The sequence below is a fragment of the Chenopodium quinoa genome, unplaced genomic scaffold (assembly GCF_001683475.1).
Source record: "Chenopodium quinoa cultivar QQ74 unplaced genomic scaffold, ASM168347v1, whole genome shotgun sequence".
Classification (NCBI taxonomy): Eukaryota; Viridiplantae; Streptophyta; class Magnoliopsida; order Caryophyllales; family Amaranthaceae; genus Chenopodium; species Chenopodium quinoa.
Genome location: NW_018744745.1, coordinates 957,269 through 974,210, shown reverse-complemented (window position 1 = coordinate 974,210; position 16,942 = coordinate 957,269). Strand labels below are relative to the sequence as shown.

General features: G+C 38.5%; 1 protein-coding gene across 3 annotated transcripts; it reads right to left on the bottom strand.

Moving 5' to 3' along the window:
- Positions 1–3,749: 3,749 nt before the first annotated feature.
- On the bottom strand, positions 3,750–7,560 carry LOC110703622 (cysteine-rich receptor-like protein kinase 14). Of its 3 annotated transcripts, none has more exons than XM_021881403.1 (7): positions 6,473–7,560; positions 6,253–6,384; positions 5,333–5,460; positions 5,035–5,245; positions 4,708–4,946; positions 4,371–4,521; positions 3,750–4,280 (listed from the first exon to the last, which is right to left on the bottom strand). In XM_021881403.1, exons 1-5 carry the CDS (start codon positions 7,299–7,301, stop codon positions 4,753–4,755), a joined length of 1,494 nt encoding a protein of 497 aa, XP_021737095.1. In that variant the 5' UTR covers positions 7,302–7,560; the 3' UTR covers positions 3,750–4,280; positions 4,371–4,521; positions 4,708–4,752. The 3 variants fall into 3 exon arrangements, with proteins under 3 accessions (XP_021737095.1, XP_021737094.1, XP_021737093.1); XM_021881402.1 differs by having other exon boundaries at positions 4,717–4,946; XM_021881401.1 differs by having other exon boundaries at positions 4,371–4,946.
- Positions 7,561–16,942: the final 9,382 nt, after the last annotated feature.

Sequence of the window (16,942 nt, the reverse complement as noted above, 5' to 3'; positions counted from 1 at the left end):
AGCAACCCACCGACCAGAGAAACCCAACGACCCCCGAACCACCGACACCGAAACCACCAACACCGAAACACCAACCCCGAAACCCACCGATTTGAAACCCACCAACCCAACCCACCGATTGGAAACCCCAACCAACACTGCCGACACAACCAACCCCGAAACCATCAACCGCGAAACAACTAACACCAAAACGACCACATACTATCCCCCCAACCGCCGAAACAACCAGCACAGAAACCCACCGGCGAGCCGCAATAACCACCCACCTACCACCAAACCCACGAAGCCACACACCCACGAACACACAAACCTACAAATCTAGAAAAATAATAGGAATGGTTGAAGGAGGAGAGAGAAAAAAAATGGGGATGAGGAAGAAGATGTAGAAATTTGATGAACAATGGTGATGAGGAGGAAGATGAAAGAGGATGAAGGTGGCTGGAATTAGTTTTGGTGGCTAAGGGGTTGATTTTGGTGAAAATAGATAACTTAATTAATGTTAGGGTTTAAGCTAATTAGATAAAATCAGTTTTGTATTTAGGGTGTTTTAAAAAAAAGTAAGGGTAAATGGTAATTTTACCACTAAAAAGTTACTAAAAAAGGAAAGAAATGGGAAAGTTGCAAGTAAAGCGGACCGGCCCAAAAAGGAAATAGTTGCAAGTAAAGTGGATCGGAGGTAGTATAATAACTAATATATAAAGCTAAACTTTTAGCCAGAGGCAATGACAATTCGCGTTCCAACTTTTTGCCAAGTGTCGCGTCACGTTGGATAAATTTAAATAGACTTCATAAGATGAAATAGTTAGTTTAGAATTCTATTTGGATAGAATTTTAGGATAAAAGTGTTAGCTTAGAGTTTTTTTTTCGATAATATACCAATATTTCAAATGTACAAATTGAATTATATTTTTATTCAAAAAAGTTATTAGATTATAATTCTAAAAAATTATCATGTAAATTTATTTTTTATATCATAATATTTTTTGGGGCGAAGGAAGCAGTTCAAAGCGTAAAACATCCATTTGTAATATATACTAATCGATTAAAATAATATACTTCACAATATAATAGAATTTTATTACTATGTAGACATGTCAATTATGGTCGGGTGATGAGTCATCTCGGACTAGGTTATTTCAGGTTATTTAATTTTTTTTTTGCTAATATTTAAATATTTTTTTAAGATATTTTTTTAAACATTTCCACCAACATTATTATTAGTCATGCTTACTAGATAGCAAATCGTTACAAAATCACATCAATTCTTAACTAACTTTGCATCAATGATATATTTTAAAATTTGACACATAGATTAAAATTTTATCTTAAAATTCAATAAACAAACCGGACATCGCACGGGACACAAAACTAGTATATGTATATAGGGGAGATTTTCCCCAAGTTTTTAGAGAGTCACGTAAGATTTAATTTTCTTAGCGCGCCACGTAGGATTATAACATTTGGTTGTAGCCAATTAAATAAGAGATTATTATTTCTTTTACAATTAAATAATTCAAATGTCACACAAGCAAAATTGACGAATGAGGTTTTACCGTTTAAATTATTTAAATACAAAAAACATTATCTTTTGAGATTAGGAATTTTATCTAATATTTTAAATTAATATAATAATAATTTTAATCACATAAATATAAAAAAAAATAGTAGATGTTAATTTAAACTTAAAAATTTCATTCGTCAATTTTACCTATGTAGCATTTGAATTATTTAATTCTAAAAGAAATTAATAATCTCTTATTAAATTGGGTAAAACAAAAATTTATAATCCTATATGGCGCGTTAAGAAAATTAAATCCTACGTGGCTCTTCAAAAACTCGGAAAAAAACTCCCCTTTATATATATACTAGTTTTGTGCCCCTGCGATGTCCGGGTTGTTTATTGACATGTCTCCATTCTATTAGATTGTGAAGTATATAATTTTAATGGATTATTATATATTAGAAATGGATGTTTTACGCTTTGAACTACTTCCTTCGCTCCAAAAAAATATTACGATATAAAAAATAAATTTATATGATAATTTTTTAGAATTATAATCTAATTTTTTTTGAATAAAATTAGAATTCAATTTGTACATACTGGTATTTAATCGATAATAAAATTCTAAACTAACAATTTTTTCCTAAAATTCTATCCAAATAGAATTCTTAATCAACTTTTTTTATCCTATGACGTCTATTTAAATTTATCCAATAGGGCGCGACACTTGGCTAAAAATTGGAATGCCAAGTGTCGCAATCTCGTGACCTGGCTAAAAGTTTAGTTTTATATATTAGTTACTAGTTTTGTGCCCCGGTAATGCCCGGGTAGTTTATGGGCTTTTAAGATAAAATTATACTATTATAATTTAATTTGATTGAAAATAGAATTCTAAATTAACTTTTTTTTGCTACAAAGTCAATCTATATTTATCCAACGTGGTACGATACTTGGCGAAAAATTAAAACGCTAAATGATGTTGTCTTGTGGCCTAATTATAAATTTATTATTTGGTATTTTATCGAAGAAATAACTCTAAACTAATAATCTTATTCTAAAATGCTATCCTAATTTGATTGAAAATAGAATTCTTACCTAATTTTATTTATCTTATTAAATCTATCCAAGATGGCGCGACACTTGACGGTTTTTTATCATTTGAAGTCTATTTAAATCTATCAAAGGTGGCACTACACTTGGCGAAAAATTGAAATGCCAAGTGTCGCTATTTCGTGACCTGGCTAAAAGTTTAGCTTTATATATTAGTTATATGATATGATACTTCCTCCGTTCTATTAATATCGCAACAATGGACTTTTTGCATTATTCATCACTCTTGTTTGACCATATAATATGAGTTATACGTTAAACAAAATATAGTCAAGTGGGATCTTGTTGGATTCGTCTCATATAATACTTTCACAATATCAACTTTTAAGAATTTTTAATCTTACACAATTATAAATATTTAGCATATAAAATGTGTTTTGGGATGCGTAATTTCCTGCTTGTTGCAATATTAACAGAACGGAGGAAGTATGATATTAGTTTTTTAAAAAAATATTAACAAACCGTGCATCGCACGGGCTTCTTCTAGTAACGTTAAATTTGGACTAGCTAGTCTATAATTAATGTCAAAATACTCGGTATTTACTACTGAAATTATCTTTAATTGTAAGATCATACATATATAGATCCTACCCCTCATTATTTTTACAAGTAGGATTGCATGATCCTACCAAGTACCAACCAACCTTAAAATCCTACATATGATCTGGGTCGATCTCATGGTTTTGGATTATAGGATCATAGGATCGAATCAAGGTTTTACAATCAAAACTTTTATTTGGTTGATTTGCTCATTTAAAACTTCTAGATGAGCAAACAAGACAAGATACAACAATGATGCAATGTAATGTAATGCATTTGCCCTTTAAATTAGGGTCTTCAAAAACAATGATATTTGTGTCACACTTAAAATATTTAGTCATATTCTTTGAGAAAAAAAAATGTTTAGGCACATGATTGATCCCACACGCACCTTTCGAATTGTTTGAAGAGAATAAAATATAAACTATTTTATGTTGAAAAGCTTGTTACATTTTAATTATAGTACACCACTTTGGTTTCAACATTATACCGTTACTAAGATTGAGTGATTGAAAAAGTACGTGCTGACGTGCATGGTTCAAATTTAAATTAAATGGGCAATTAATCAATCAACAATCAACGAAGCTTACTTTGAACTGATTTTTATAATTATTTTAAGTGTAATAAGAATTCAAAGTATACTACTTTAAGGCAGCTAGTAAAAAGTTACAAGGGCTTAATTTAGAACAAGCATCAGTCTTCCCAATGCATAAAGAGTACTAAAGATTATATACATTCATCATCGAGGTGCAGGATATGTATGACTGAATGAAACTTCGTTTACTGATGTGAAGCCAGCAGATGATAATGATGACAGGCCGCTTGTTGCCTGATCTGTATCTGATGCATGGCTCCTCGATGCCAAATTTTTCTCCATGGTTGATACACTTGGCTCACCACTGACAATCTCCATAAGATATGCTGGTTCTGAAAGAGATGGGAGGCTTTGGGAACAACCTTCAAGCACTAAAACTACATCTTTCATGATAGGCCTGCACCCAACATTTTCTTGTACACACAGTAGTCCTATATGAATGCATCGTGTTATGTCATTGACTTGCCCATCTTCCCTCAGTAACATCGGGTCTATCAGTTCTAGAAGTTGCCCCTCCTTCCAGCATTTCCAAGCCTGCACAACGTGATTTTAAGAAAATTGTAATTGAAGATGAGCTAGTTATATTCTCATTTGTTATTGGTGTATACAGAGTTCTGTGTTCACCTTGCTTAATAGGTGCTCAAGCCGCCTTGGATTGTCAGATGCACTGTTTTTTCTCCCAGTAACAATCTCTAAGAGCAACACACCAAAGCTAAACACATCAACCTTTGTTGAAATCTTTCCATATTTTGCATACTCCGGAGGCATGTAACCACTGCAAAATATCAGCAATATCATGGTAAGAAAATTTCCTGAATACTTGCTGAGTGCCATATCTGTACCACAAGTTACTCTTCCGTTGTCAGTGGATTATAATTCAGAAACTCGACCTTTTTAGTCTATAGTCAGACTCAGCTGACTTCATGCCTATTTGCATTTACAGGATAGTGATACTACTCACTTTACTTACAATATACCAACAATTCTAGAAGCACTTCCATGGTCTTCAACAAAGTCTTGCTGTCCCAAAATCAGAAATTTTTGGATTCATGGACGCGTCTAGTAAAATATTACTAGCTTTAAGATCACGGTGAATAATCCTCAGCTGAGATTCTTCGTGCAGATAAAGCAGTCCACGTGTTATTCCTTCAATTATGTTGAACCGGATCTTCCAAGTTAAATTCTCCCTTCTATGTGGATCTACAACACACCCACAACAAAAATAAAATTGAGACAGAACTGTATCCTGTATTTAAGATTAAAGGATTGTAGAAAGGTTGAAATTTACGAAATAAAATATGATCAAGGCTTCCGCTGAGTGCTAGTTCATATATTAAAATCCGTTCTTTAACTCCTAAGCAAAATCCAATGAGCCTGACTAGATTTTTGTGATGAAGCCTAGCCACTAGCTGTACTTCATTTATGAATTCGGCTTCTCCATGTGCAGTACGACCAGTTAGCCTCTTAACCGCAACTAGCAGGCCACTTGGAAGCCTTCCCCTGTATGTACAACCACATACATAGCATACACTTTATTAAGATATAAAATCCTTTGAATTCTCAGGAAGCTAGATAAGCTGCCATACCCTGTAAACCACACCAAAACCACCTTGTCCAAGCTTGTTGGATTCAGAAAAGTCATTCGTCGCAGATCTTATTGTTTTGAAGCTAAACTCGAAGCACGACTCTATACTTCCAGCTCCAACAATGTCATCTGTTAGTGTATATACACTATTAATATCTAAGTTGAACAAAGTATATGTGAGCACCTGTCTTTAGATTGTTACATTAGTCTAACAATGGATGTGAGTACTGAGAGTCTATTGTCATTCATTCTTTTTTCTAAATCTATTTTTTCCTCTTTCTAACATACAAAAATAGCTCTAAAAAAAAGGCAGGACATACATAGAAGACAAGAACTAATTCCAAACGTTTCAATAAGCAAAATCTTTTCTGCTTCATATCTGATAACTTGTTATGTGTCTGAACTCTGAACTTCCTAATACTGTCAGCATGTACATACAATGCCCTCCTTTATTTTACTAATAAAACTTAAAATTATTCACTGCATCCCTAATTTATGTTGAGATGTAAACCTATTTTAAAAATCCGGAATCACATGTTAATGCTAATAATGCATTATTCCTCATAACAGTATAACTTGACAATTATCCTTAGGGAACTGAATTGAACAATAAAAGATTAAAAGTTTATCATTTGCAAAATTCTTAGCTGATGACCATATACACTAATGTGATAAAAGTAATATCCTAGATCAAAAACTTCAAACTTTGTCATAAGCAATATTCAATAATCAAGAAGTTCCCACTTATATTCACACCAAAATAATGAAAACAAACTCCATGTTCAATTCTTTCATTACTTGTTGAAATCCTATTTTAATTACTCGTAATTTTATTCTTACAGACTTTAAAAATTTATCGTAGGACAGAAAAAAAAATAATTAAATTAAATAAAGAGAGAGAAGAAGAAGAAATTTACTTACCTTTGTGGTCCCAGTGTTGCTTCCTTCTCTTCAAGATCATCCTAGTGCCAATTATGAGGACTAGTAGTGTCACAACACTGATTATAGGAAGGATAATAGTAAACACTGCTATTCTGTTGTTAGCTCTACTCTCTGCATAATCAAAGATATGGACATCAAATTTAATTTGGAAGTAACATCTTTTCATGATATGAAATAGATACATGAAGGGTAAACAAACTTTTTCTGGTGTTAGAAGAAGGAGAAACTGGTGGTGATGCAGCAACAGATTTGGTGGACTTGTAGAACGGATAGAGTTCAAAACGAAGAGCACAACCAGGTGTAAAAATACTTGCTCCGCTCTTTCCATTACAGTATTTATCACTTTGATTCGCGGCATAATTCAGGCAGGCAGTACAACCACTTGCAGATAAGCTAGGAAGACAATAGCCACCTGCATAGATTGTCTGACGATCACCAAATTTCGCTTCTTCAGTTGCAAAGTACTGAGGCTCGTTGTATCCGGAAGGGAAAGAGGATGAAGTTCCTTCAGCAGCAACTTTAAAAGCAAGTTTAGCTGTTACATTAGCTAATGTCCCACCAAACCGAGAGAGGTTAACAGCTGAGACACCGGTAGCATTGCAAGCATGTTCTGAAGGGTATGTGTCATCTTTTTGTGGCTTTAGGGTGGCTGGAGGGATGCATTGAACCATACAGTCGGCGTCTGCCCCCCAAGCAACAATCTGTTTTTGGACAGGACAATTTTGGCTGAGATCAGAAGCTGATTTGCTGATGCAGTCGTAACAGTCATCAGAAGATATCAGGTCTTTCCTACAAAGGCCTAGACAGTCAGGAACTGGTGTTGGAGGATACACTCCGGCAGTAAATCTGTAAAAACCACCCTGGTCTTTAACACCATCAGCAAGTGCCGAGAGTAGGCTATTCCGAGTTTGGATATACTGACTGTCACTGCTGAAGTTGCCGGTGGTGTAGCATCGGTAATAAGTATTACCTGCTGCTAACATTAGGCTATGATTCATGACAAAGTACAGAAACCAAAATTTCTCCATTTATGTCAGAGTCATTTGGTAAGAAGATCAGAAAATAGTTGTTTGAGTAGGAATTCTCAGAGTAAGAGGAAATTTGTAACAAGCTGCCTAATACTTTAATAGTTTAATGACTCGGTTGACTTGATAAGCATGTCAAGGGCAAGATATAAACGCAGTCCAATACCGACCTTATGAAACTTATGAAAATTATCCTAATACTTTAATCAGCTAATCTAATTAACATCCACGTAGTATACCAACAGTCCAATACCGACTTTATGTTTTTTGGTGTAGACTAGAGAGTCCAAGATTAATTTCGATTTCACTTATAGGATTATTTTCTTTCTCTAACTATAAAATCCAGAAATTTTGCGTAAACATTGTGTCATTTGGAGTATTTGATTTGGAGGTATTTGAAATATTACATTCGAAGGCCGTAACAGTAAAGACTTAAAAACTTATGCGAGACCGTTGAAATAAAGGAATTTTCATAAAATTTGTGGAAAAGTCATGTAATCAAACAGTACGGGCGTATAACTCCATTCTCCAAGTCCTTTTCTTTAATTTACTTTATCTGTTTGGTCAGATACGTAAAAAATAAAGTTGACCCAATAATCATCTTTGTCTTACTTCGATCTGATCTGATCTTTTTTCTTTGTTAGGGATGGAGTACTCTTTTACTTTCATACTACTATATGAAACTTTGAGCTTGTGTCCAAAAAAAAAAAAAAAAAAACTTTAAGCTAGAGTAAAAAGGATTGGAGGGAGTACTCTACATCCTTTTTTCTGAAATTTTTTCTATGAAGGCGGATGCACGATGCTCCGTGCATCCGTTTTCTCTTTAAAAATGCGGAATGAACATTTCGTTGTTCAGTAAAGAACATACATTTGTTTTGTAAAGAACATATATCTTTTTCATAAATAAAATCACATATAATTGTATTGTAATGAACATATAGTTGTATTATAAAGAACATATACCTATTTTGTAAAAAAAAAAAATCCAACTTCATGTTCTTTATATATATCTAAAGAACATCCGTAATATTAATTAAAATCATGATAATTAGAGGTGTTCAACTTCGGCCCAACCCAACCCGGCCCAGCCAGAAAATAGGGCGGGTTTAGACAAGCCTAAAAATGTATTTTTAGTTAAAAAAAATCCATTTTTAGTTAAAAAAATCCAAACTCGGCCCAAAAAAAGTCGAAAATCCAAATTAGAGTTATATTGTAATGAACATATAGTTGTTTGATAAAGAACATATACCTATTTTGTAAAAAAAATATCCAACTTCACGTTCTTTATATATATCTAAAGAACATCCGTAATATTAATTAAAAACATGATAATTAGAGGTGATCAACTTCGACCTGACCAGACCCGACCCGACCCGAAAATAGGGCGGGTTTAAACAAGCCTAAAAATGCATTTTTGGTTAAAAAAAATCCAAACTCGGCTCGAAAAAAACCGAAAAGCACACTACATTTTTCAAGTTTTTTGGACACAAGATATTATGTTATAGCCCAGCCCGACCCGAATTTTTTTATCACCTTTAATGATAATATAATGTAATGAACATTATTTTTTATTCAACCACCATAATTTAAAGACAAAATTCAAAGAACATTTCAAAATAAATAATTAACATAGGTCACAAATAAAATTATATTATTATGACAATCAAAGAACATGAAGATAAAGAACATTATTTAACTGCACGTTATGTTCTTTACAATTTTATAACATGTTCTTTGTACTTTAACGAAATGTTCTTTACATTTCTATACAATATTCTTTACAATTTTATAATATGTTCTTTTCACTTAAACTAAATGTTTTTTATATTTCTATGCTATGTTCTTTCCGCTTTTTTTTTTGGAAGAGATGCACCATGTGGATCGTGCATCCGCCTGCACGAACCATGCATTGCCTTTTTTCTATCTTATACAAACCTCAGTTACAACATTTCCCAATTTTTTTTTTATAACTAGTTGTGCCATCGCGCGCAATGTGCGTGATAGCCCAATTCACAAATATCGGATTGAGATAAATCGAAGGTTTCAATGGATGTGGCATAATGATCTGTTTTACTTGTTACTAAAAATGGGTGTGGTTGTTGCTATCTAAGATATCTATTTTGAATTGTGGGAAAATTTGGTAAGAACAAAAATATTAGAAGTAACACACAATGTAATAAGGGGGAATTCCAAGTTTACCTTCATGATTGACAAAGTTTGTCAATCATAGGGTATATATATGGTATTTCACCTTAGTTAGTTGAGGACGAAATTGTCAATTCCATCAGCTGACTAGATATAATTGCCTTGACTAAGCATCCACATGTGCAAGCCCTTGCCTTGTCGGACTTCAACGGCACATGCCCAAGCTTTGTTGGATTTCACAAATGCAATCAACCATGTTCTTCCGTTAGTTAAACAAACTCTTCATGAATACATGCAAATTTGTTTCAATGTAATTGCCCACAAATGGCAGAATATGATTGGGAAGAAGAAGGCATATTCCCTTTTGTATATTTACTTTCTTTATTTTGTATATATCAACATGCAAATTTGGATTGACTTTTAATAAATTGATTTTGAATATTATAGTAAATTAATATTGTAATTCGGTTGATTTGGGAAGAAGGAGGCATTTTTCCAAAGTATATTTACTATCTTTATTTGTATAAAACAACATGTAAATTAATATTTTAATATATAAATCAACATCTAAATTAATATTGTAGTTAAATTTGTAAGGTGTTATATTTATCTGATATTTTTTAAAAAAAATTGGTATTTTTATTATTTTCTAATGTTACGCTTTGATGTAATTGTAGATATGACGAAATTGAAAATGGAATTTTTTTTATTTTTTATTTTTGTTTTGAGTTGGTGAACATTTGGTAAGAGATAATTTAGCAAATAAAGCAGCCCAAAGAGATAATCTAGGCCAGGCTCACTAAAGACACCGATGTAAAATAGTTGTGTTGGCATTTAAAGGCCCAATGACACATTGTAGAATAGATGTGTTGGCATTTAAAGGCCCAATGACACATAGTGCATGTATTTTAAGGATTACATTATGTTTTGTTTGGGAAATAATTACTGTGTGTCGAATCAAATGGAAGTCAATTGCACTCAACAACTCAACCAAGGTAATTGAATCAATTAATATTATTATTACTCCCTCCTTTACATATTACTCGCAACAAAGAGGTATTATTTGTGAGACATAAAATATTCCTTTGTTGCGAGTAATATGTAACAAAGGGAGTATTAAAAATATTATTTCATTATTATTTTAATTATTATTATTAAAAAATAATAATTAGTGATTAGGGGATTTTTATCCACCAATCACCGTCTGACAAGTGGACCAACCAGGTTCCGCCACGGGTCCTTCACGAAGGCCAATAGGAGCCTGCCACGTGTCAATCACAGATACGTCCTCTACGGACCAATCAAAGCACGCCACGTGTCCACCCATGCCAAATGGGAAAACCGGCCATCAAGGCCCAATCCAGTCTAGAGGCCCGATCAGCCCTAGGTTTACCTGAAACCTAGAGAGTGGCACGCTTCTCAAGGCTATAAATACTTAATTAATCCTCATTAGTTAGGCAATCGAAAAATCAAGAGATCAAGCAGAGAAGAACAGAAATATTACGGAACACCAACAACCGGCTAATCTCGCTAACGACGCAGATTACCAACATTAAGCACTCTCACCTAGAGAGATCTTAGTACTTTAATTTCCGTATTAATAACTCCTTAATCAGGTACTAACTTGACCGTTGGAGGCGGAGCTCTCAGGAGTCTCCGTTATTTTGCAGGTACAGGCGTCCGGTTCCAGTCTCGGAATTGTAACTCTCCCGCAGGACATCAGAAAACCCCGAAACATTTGGCGCCGTCTGTGGGGAGAATACTTCAGAGATGGCATCCAAGTCTGTACCGACTCCTGAAGAGAGGCGTCTCCTAGACGATCCTCAAGTTCAGTCGGACCATGATACCGAAAGTGAATTTGAAGTTGAAACTCATATAGCTCCAGACGGGACCCTAAGGGCCAGACGTACCCGTCATACCGAAAGGAGGGAACGGGAGCATCTTCAAACAGGAAGCGAGCCAGCAGGCGCACCGCCTGCTCGGCAACAGCCGACTGATGGGTCTGCTCCCATCACAAGGAACGAACTCATGACCTTCATGAGGGACTTCAAGGGAGAGATTCAAGAGTTGATCAACAAAAAACCGCCTGCTTCAGTCAAAGAGCAGTCGGCCAAGAAACCTTCCACTTCACTGAAGAGGAAGCCAGTTCAAGGGCGAGAGGCGACTCCTCATCCTAAATCCAAGAAGCGGGAGCCACCTGCTCTTGATTTCACAAAACTCCGTTATCCTACGGGAAATAGGAAACCGGTTCGTCATATTCAGGCGGACGGGTCAAAGCAAACGTTCACAGATGCTCGGCTCCTGCTAGAGCAGAAGAAGAGTGACCGATTATCAGAGTCGGCTTCTACTTCAAATTTTCAAGAAAGTTTGCGAAATGCCTCGATGAGGCATACTCAGTCGTACCATGAGAGTCAGTCAGGCGGCACCTCCCGTCAGTCCGGCTTTCATAGTGCCCAGGTGGTACCAAACTTACCATTTGTGCCGCAACAACAGTATTTTATGCAGCCACCTCCATTTGGTGGACCTGCAGCAAAAAACGTCCAACCTATGGACTGGCAGCTACGGCTGCTTAGACTTGGTGAACAGCCGTCGGCCTTCTCCAAGGAAATTACTGAAGCCGCTCAGCCGGCCAAAGTAAAAAATGTTCTAGTAGGCGCCTATGACGGCACTACTAACCCAGAAGACCATCTGATGGCATTCACCAACCTGATGTACCTTCAAGGGTTGGATGATCCCACTTGGTGCAAGTGTTTCCCAGCGACTCTCAAGGGAATTGCACAGTAATGGTTCGGCAACCTGCCGACTGGTTGTGTAAACAGCTTCAGGACGCTTGCTTACTTATTTGCCTCCAACTTCGCTATGAACATCCCTGCGAAGAAAACGACCCTTGATTTGGGAACAATTCAGCAGGGCGAGAAGGAGGGGCTTCGTTCTAACATCAGGCGGTTCAACCTGATGAGAATACAGATTCAAGGGTTACCGGATGAGGTAGCTTATACTGACTTTTTTAGAGGTCTCAAAGACGGGTCTACCTTCAAATTTGATTTAGTTCGAAAAAGGGTGGCGACTCTTCAAGAGGCCTTGATTGAAGCAGAAGCCTATATACAGGCGACTGATCTGTGTACGATAAAACAGTCGGACGGGAAAAGGTTCGACAAAAGAGAGGGACGACAAAAACAGTCGTCCAACAAAGATGAGAAAAGAAAAGAGGTCTGGGCGGCTGATTCCTCTAAACAGCCGGCCCAGAAAAAGAAAAAAGAATTCAAACCATACTCCCCAAAGTATGTGTTTAACAAGGATAACCAGTTTATCCTAAAAGAAATAAAGGGACGGTTCTCAATTGAGAAGCCGCTCCCCATGAAGGGTTCTGCAAACAACCGGAACCAAGATAAAATTTGTGCTTATCATGATGACGTTGGTCATCACACCAATGACTGCATCAGTCTCATGCGGTACCTAGACCGCTTGGCTGAGCAAGGTGATCTTGACACTTATGTCAAGAAATATACGGGGAACACTTCCTCAAAAAAGCAGTCGGCCAAAAAGAATCAACAGGCTGACAGTTCTGATACAGATGATGCAGTCGTCTACACCATTGCAGGCGGCTTCTCAGGAGGCGGCCCCACTATTCGGGGCAACAAAGATAATATAAGGCGGTTAGATGTAAATTCCGTTCACCAAGAACGGCCGTCCAAATATACATTTCCTGAGATTGTCATCACTGAAGAGGATCTAGGAGGGGTAAAAGGGCCGCATGACGACCCTCTCGTTATTGAATGTAAAGTGGCCAACCAGAGAGTTGGCCGAATCCTCATAGATACCGGGAGCTCCTCAGATCTCATCAGCAGCAAATGTCTGTCGAAACTGAAATATCAGACGGACTGCATACATCCGGCCTCCCACCCTTTAATAGGGTTTGGAGGAGGAGTCGTCCACCCACTGGGACGAGTAGATTTACCCATTAAAGGGGAAGGACGACACATGGTAGTCCGGTTCCTAGTAGTAGAGGAACTCTCGGCCTACAACATGATTATGGGTCGACCAACCCTGAATAATTCCAAGGCTGTTATAATCCCGTCTCTTATGCTGCTTAAGTTTGAAAAGGATAATGGAACAGTCGGCTCCCTAAGGGGAGATCAGAGGATGGCCCGAGAGTGCTATCTCTCGGATGTCAAGCCCACTGTTGTGGCCACTGGGTCAAGTGGAGAAAAAACAGACCTTGACAATGTCAAGGAGAGTGCGCCTGTTCAAGAAGCAGGCGGCAAAAAGAGAAAGGCGTCCCAGACAGAGTCCGCGAAAAAAGCGAGAAAATAGCAATCATTGGCAGAGGAGCGGCCGGATGAGCTCCGCCCTCAGCCGACTGGTGAGCATGCGGACCTGATATTAGACGACTCACGTCCTGACCGAACAGTCAAAGTTGGGACGACTGCTCTGAGAAACCTTGGTGACGACTTTCACAACCTGTTGAAAGAATACAAGGACATCTTTGCATTTGAAGTCCATGAAATGCCAGGCATTAGTCCTGATCTGGCGGTACATAAACTCGCTGTGGATCCGAAAAAGAAGCCGGTACGGCAGAAGAAGCGGAACCATGGCGAAGAAAGAAGTCAGGCGGCAGCCGCCGAAGTTAAAAAATTACTTGATACAGGGTTCATTCGGCAATGTTACTTTCCAGACTGGGTTGCAAATGTGGTGCTTGTTAAAAAGCCGAATGGCACCTGGCGAATGTGTGTAGACTACACAGACTTAAACAAGGCGTGCCCCAAAGACAGTTACCCTCTGCCTAAAATTGATAACCTGGTCGACTCAACAGCCGGCCATGCCTTGATGAGTTTCATGGACGCCTATTCTGGTTTCCATCAAATTCCCTTATGGAAGAAAGATCAGGAGAAGACGGCCTTCGTCACTGATCAGGGGTTATACTGTTACACGGTCATGCCGTTTGGTCTTAAGAATGCCCCGGCTACCTTCCAACGAATGATAAACACAGTGTTCTTTGATCAGATTGGGAGAAACGTCGAGGCATATATTGATGATATGATTGTCAAGACTAAACTTCAGAAAGATCATCTGACGGACCTCCGAGAAACTTTCGCCACACTCAGGCGACACCATGTCATGCTCAATCCCAAGAAATGTGTATTTGGAGTTGAGTCTGGGAAATTTCTCGGATTCCTTATCAATCAGAGAGGAATAGAGGCGAACCCTGAGAAGGTACAGGCGGTCATTGACATGCAGTCGCCTCGTACCGTCCGAGAGGTTCAGAAGTTAACAGGTTGTCTGGCGGCCTTGGGGAGATTCCTAAGCCGATCAGGCGACAAATGCCTATACTTTTTCCAGGCAATTAAGAAAAAGGCAAGGTTTGAATGGGAGCCGGATGCTGAGGCCGCCTTCCAGAAATTAAAGGTTCACTTGCATTCCTTGCCGAGGCTGGTCAGCCCTTTGCCCAAAGAAGATCTCTACATGTACCTGGCCGTCTCTGATCATGCGTTAAGCGCTGTGCTCCTTGCTGAAAGGGACGGCTGTCAGCTCCCGGTCTACTTTGTCAGTCACGTACTGAAAAATGCCGAGTTGAGGTATCCCCTAGTGGAGAAATTTGGTCTTGCACTCTTCATGACTGTTAAAAAATTGAAGCCCTACTTTTTGGCACATGCAGTCGTCGTGTATACCGACCAACCAATCAAGCGGCCCCTTACCATCATGGAGTCGTCAGGACGAATGATCAAATGGGCCATAGAAATACAGAGCCTCGAAGTTACTTTCGAGCCTAGAAAAGCAGTGAAGGGGCAAGCCTTTGCTGACTTTATTGTAGAGATGACTCGTCCTCATGACTCTCAAGTTCCAGACCAAGTCTGGAAGGTATATGTGGACGGAAGCTCTACTTCAAATGGTTGTGGAGCAGGCGTCGTATGTCAATCTCCAGAGGGCGACAGGTTCGAGTATGCTCTACGCTTCAGTTTTCAGGCTTCAAACAATGAGGCAGAATATGAAGCTTTACTAGCCGGGATCCGCATGTGCAAGGCGGCAGGGGCAAGAAAAATAGACGCATGTTCTGATTCACAATTGATAGTGAGTCAGTACAATGGCGACTACGAAGCAACCCATCCGGCCATGATCAAGTATTTACAGGCGGTCCGACAAGCAGTCGGCTCCCTGGAGGATTTCCATCTGATCCAAGTGCCGAGATCAGAAAACAACCAGGCAGATGCACTGTCAAAATTAGCATCATCCGCCTCCTCCGATACTCCTCGAACTGTTTTTTGGGAAGTAATGGAGAAGAGAAGCATCGAGGAAAACCCTATTGGAATCCTAGACAGAAGCTCAACCTGGATGGATTCAATCAGGGCATATCTGACAAACGGTAAACTGCCGGATGATCCTCAACAAGCGGCAACACTGAAAAAACGAGCCTCCTGTTTTGAAATGATACAGGGAGAACTTCACAAGAGGGGGTACCTTCAACCCTTCTTAAAGTGTGTTACTCCTGAAAAGGGACGAGAGATATTAGATGATCTTCACTCTGGTTTCTGTGCTTCCCATATAGGTGGTAGGATGCTTGCTCAAAGGGCAAGGCGGCAGGGCTACTTTTGGCCTACTTTGGAAGCAGATGCAATGGAGATGGTGAAAAAATGTGACAAGTGCCAAAGGTTTGGCAAATTAATTCACCGTCCGGCTACTGACCTCACTACCATTCACAGCCCACTACCGTTTGCTAAGTGGGGCATGGACATTCTGGGTCCATATACGCCTGCTACAGGCGGCAGAAGGTATATACTTGTTGCCGTTGACTACTTCACTAAATGGGTAGAGGCGGAGGCTGTAAAGGGAATCAAGACGAAAGATGTAATTTCATTCATTTGGAAAAACGTCATCACTCGGTTCGGGGTTCCCATGTCTATGGTTTTTGATAATGGTCCCCAATTTGAGACGCCTGTTCTCAAAAGCTGGTTGGGAGACCAAGGAATTGCACATTACTTTGCATCTGTCGGTCGTCCACAAGCAAACGGCCAGGTAGAAGCCTTTAATAAAATCATCTCAGACGGTCTCAAGAAAAAGATTGAACGAGCAGGCGGCCTATGGGCGGATGAACTACCACATGTTCTCTGGGCCATTAGGACGACTGAAAAAGGGGCGACTGGAGAAACTCCATTCCTCCTAACTTATGGTGCAGAAGCTGTTCTTCCAATAGAACACTACGAGCCGACTCTTCGAGTAATGCTGTATAACGAAGAGGCAAACTGGGAAGCCATGCGCCTGGCATTAGACTCACTTCCTGAAAAGAGGGGCAATGCTGTTTTGCGCCATGAGATCTATCGCCTGAGAATGACTAGATCATACAACAAAAAAGTACACAGGCGTCCACTCAAAGTAGGGGACTTTGTACTTAGAAAAATGGAAGCAGTAGGTAGGGCTAATGAGTCTGGCAAACTAACTCCCAACTGGGAAGGACCCTACCGAATCTATGAGGAAGTCAGGGACGGTACCTACCGTCTGGAAAC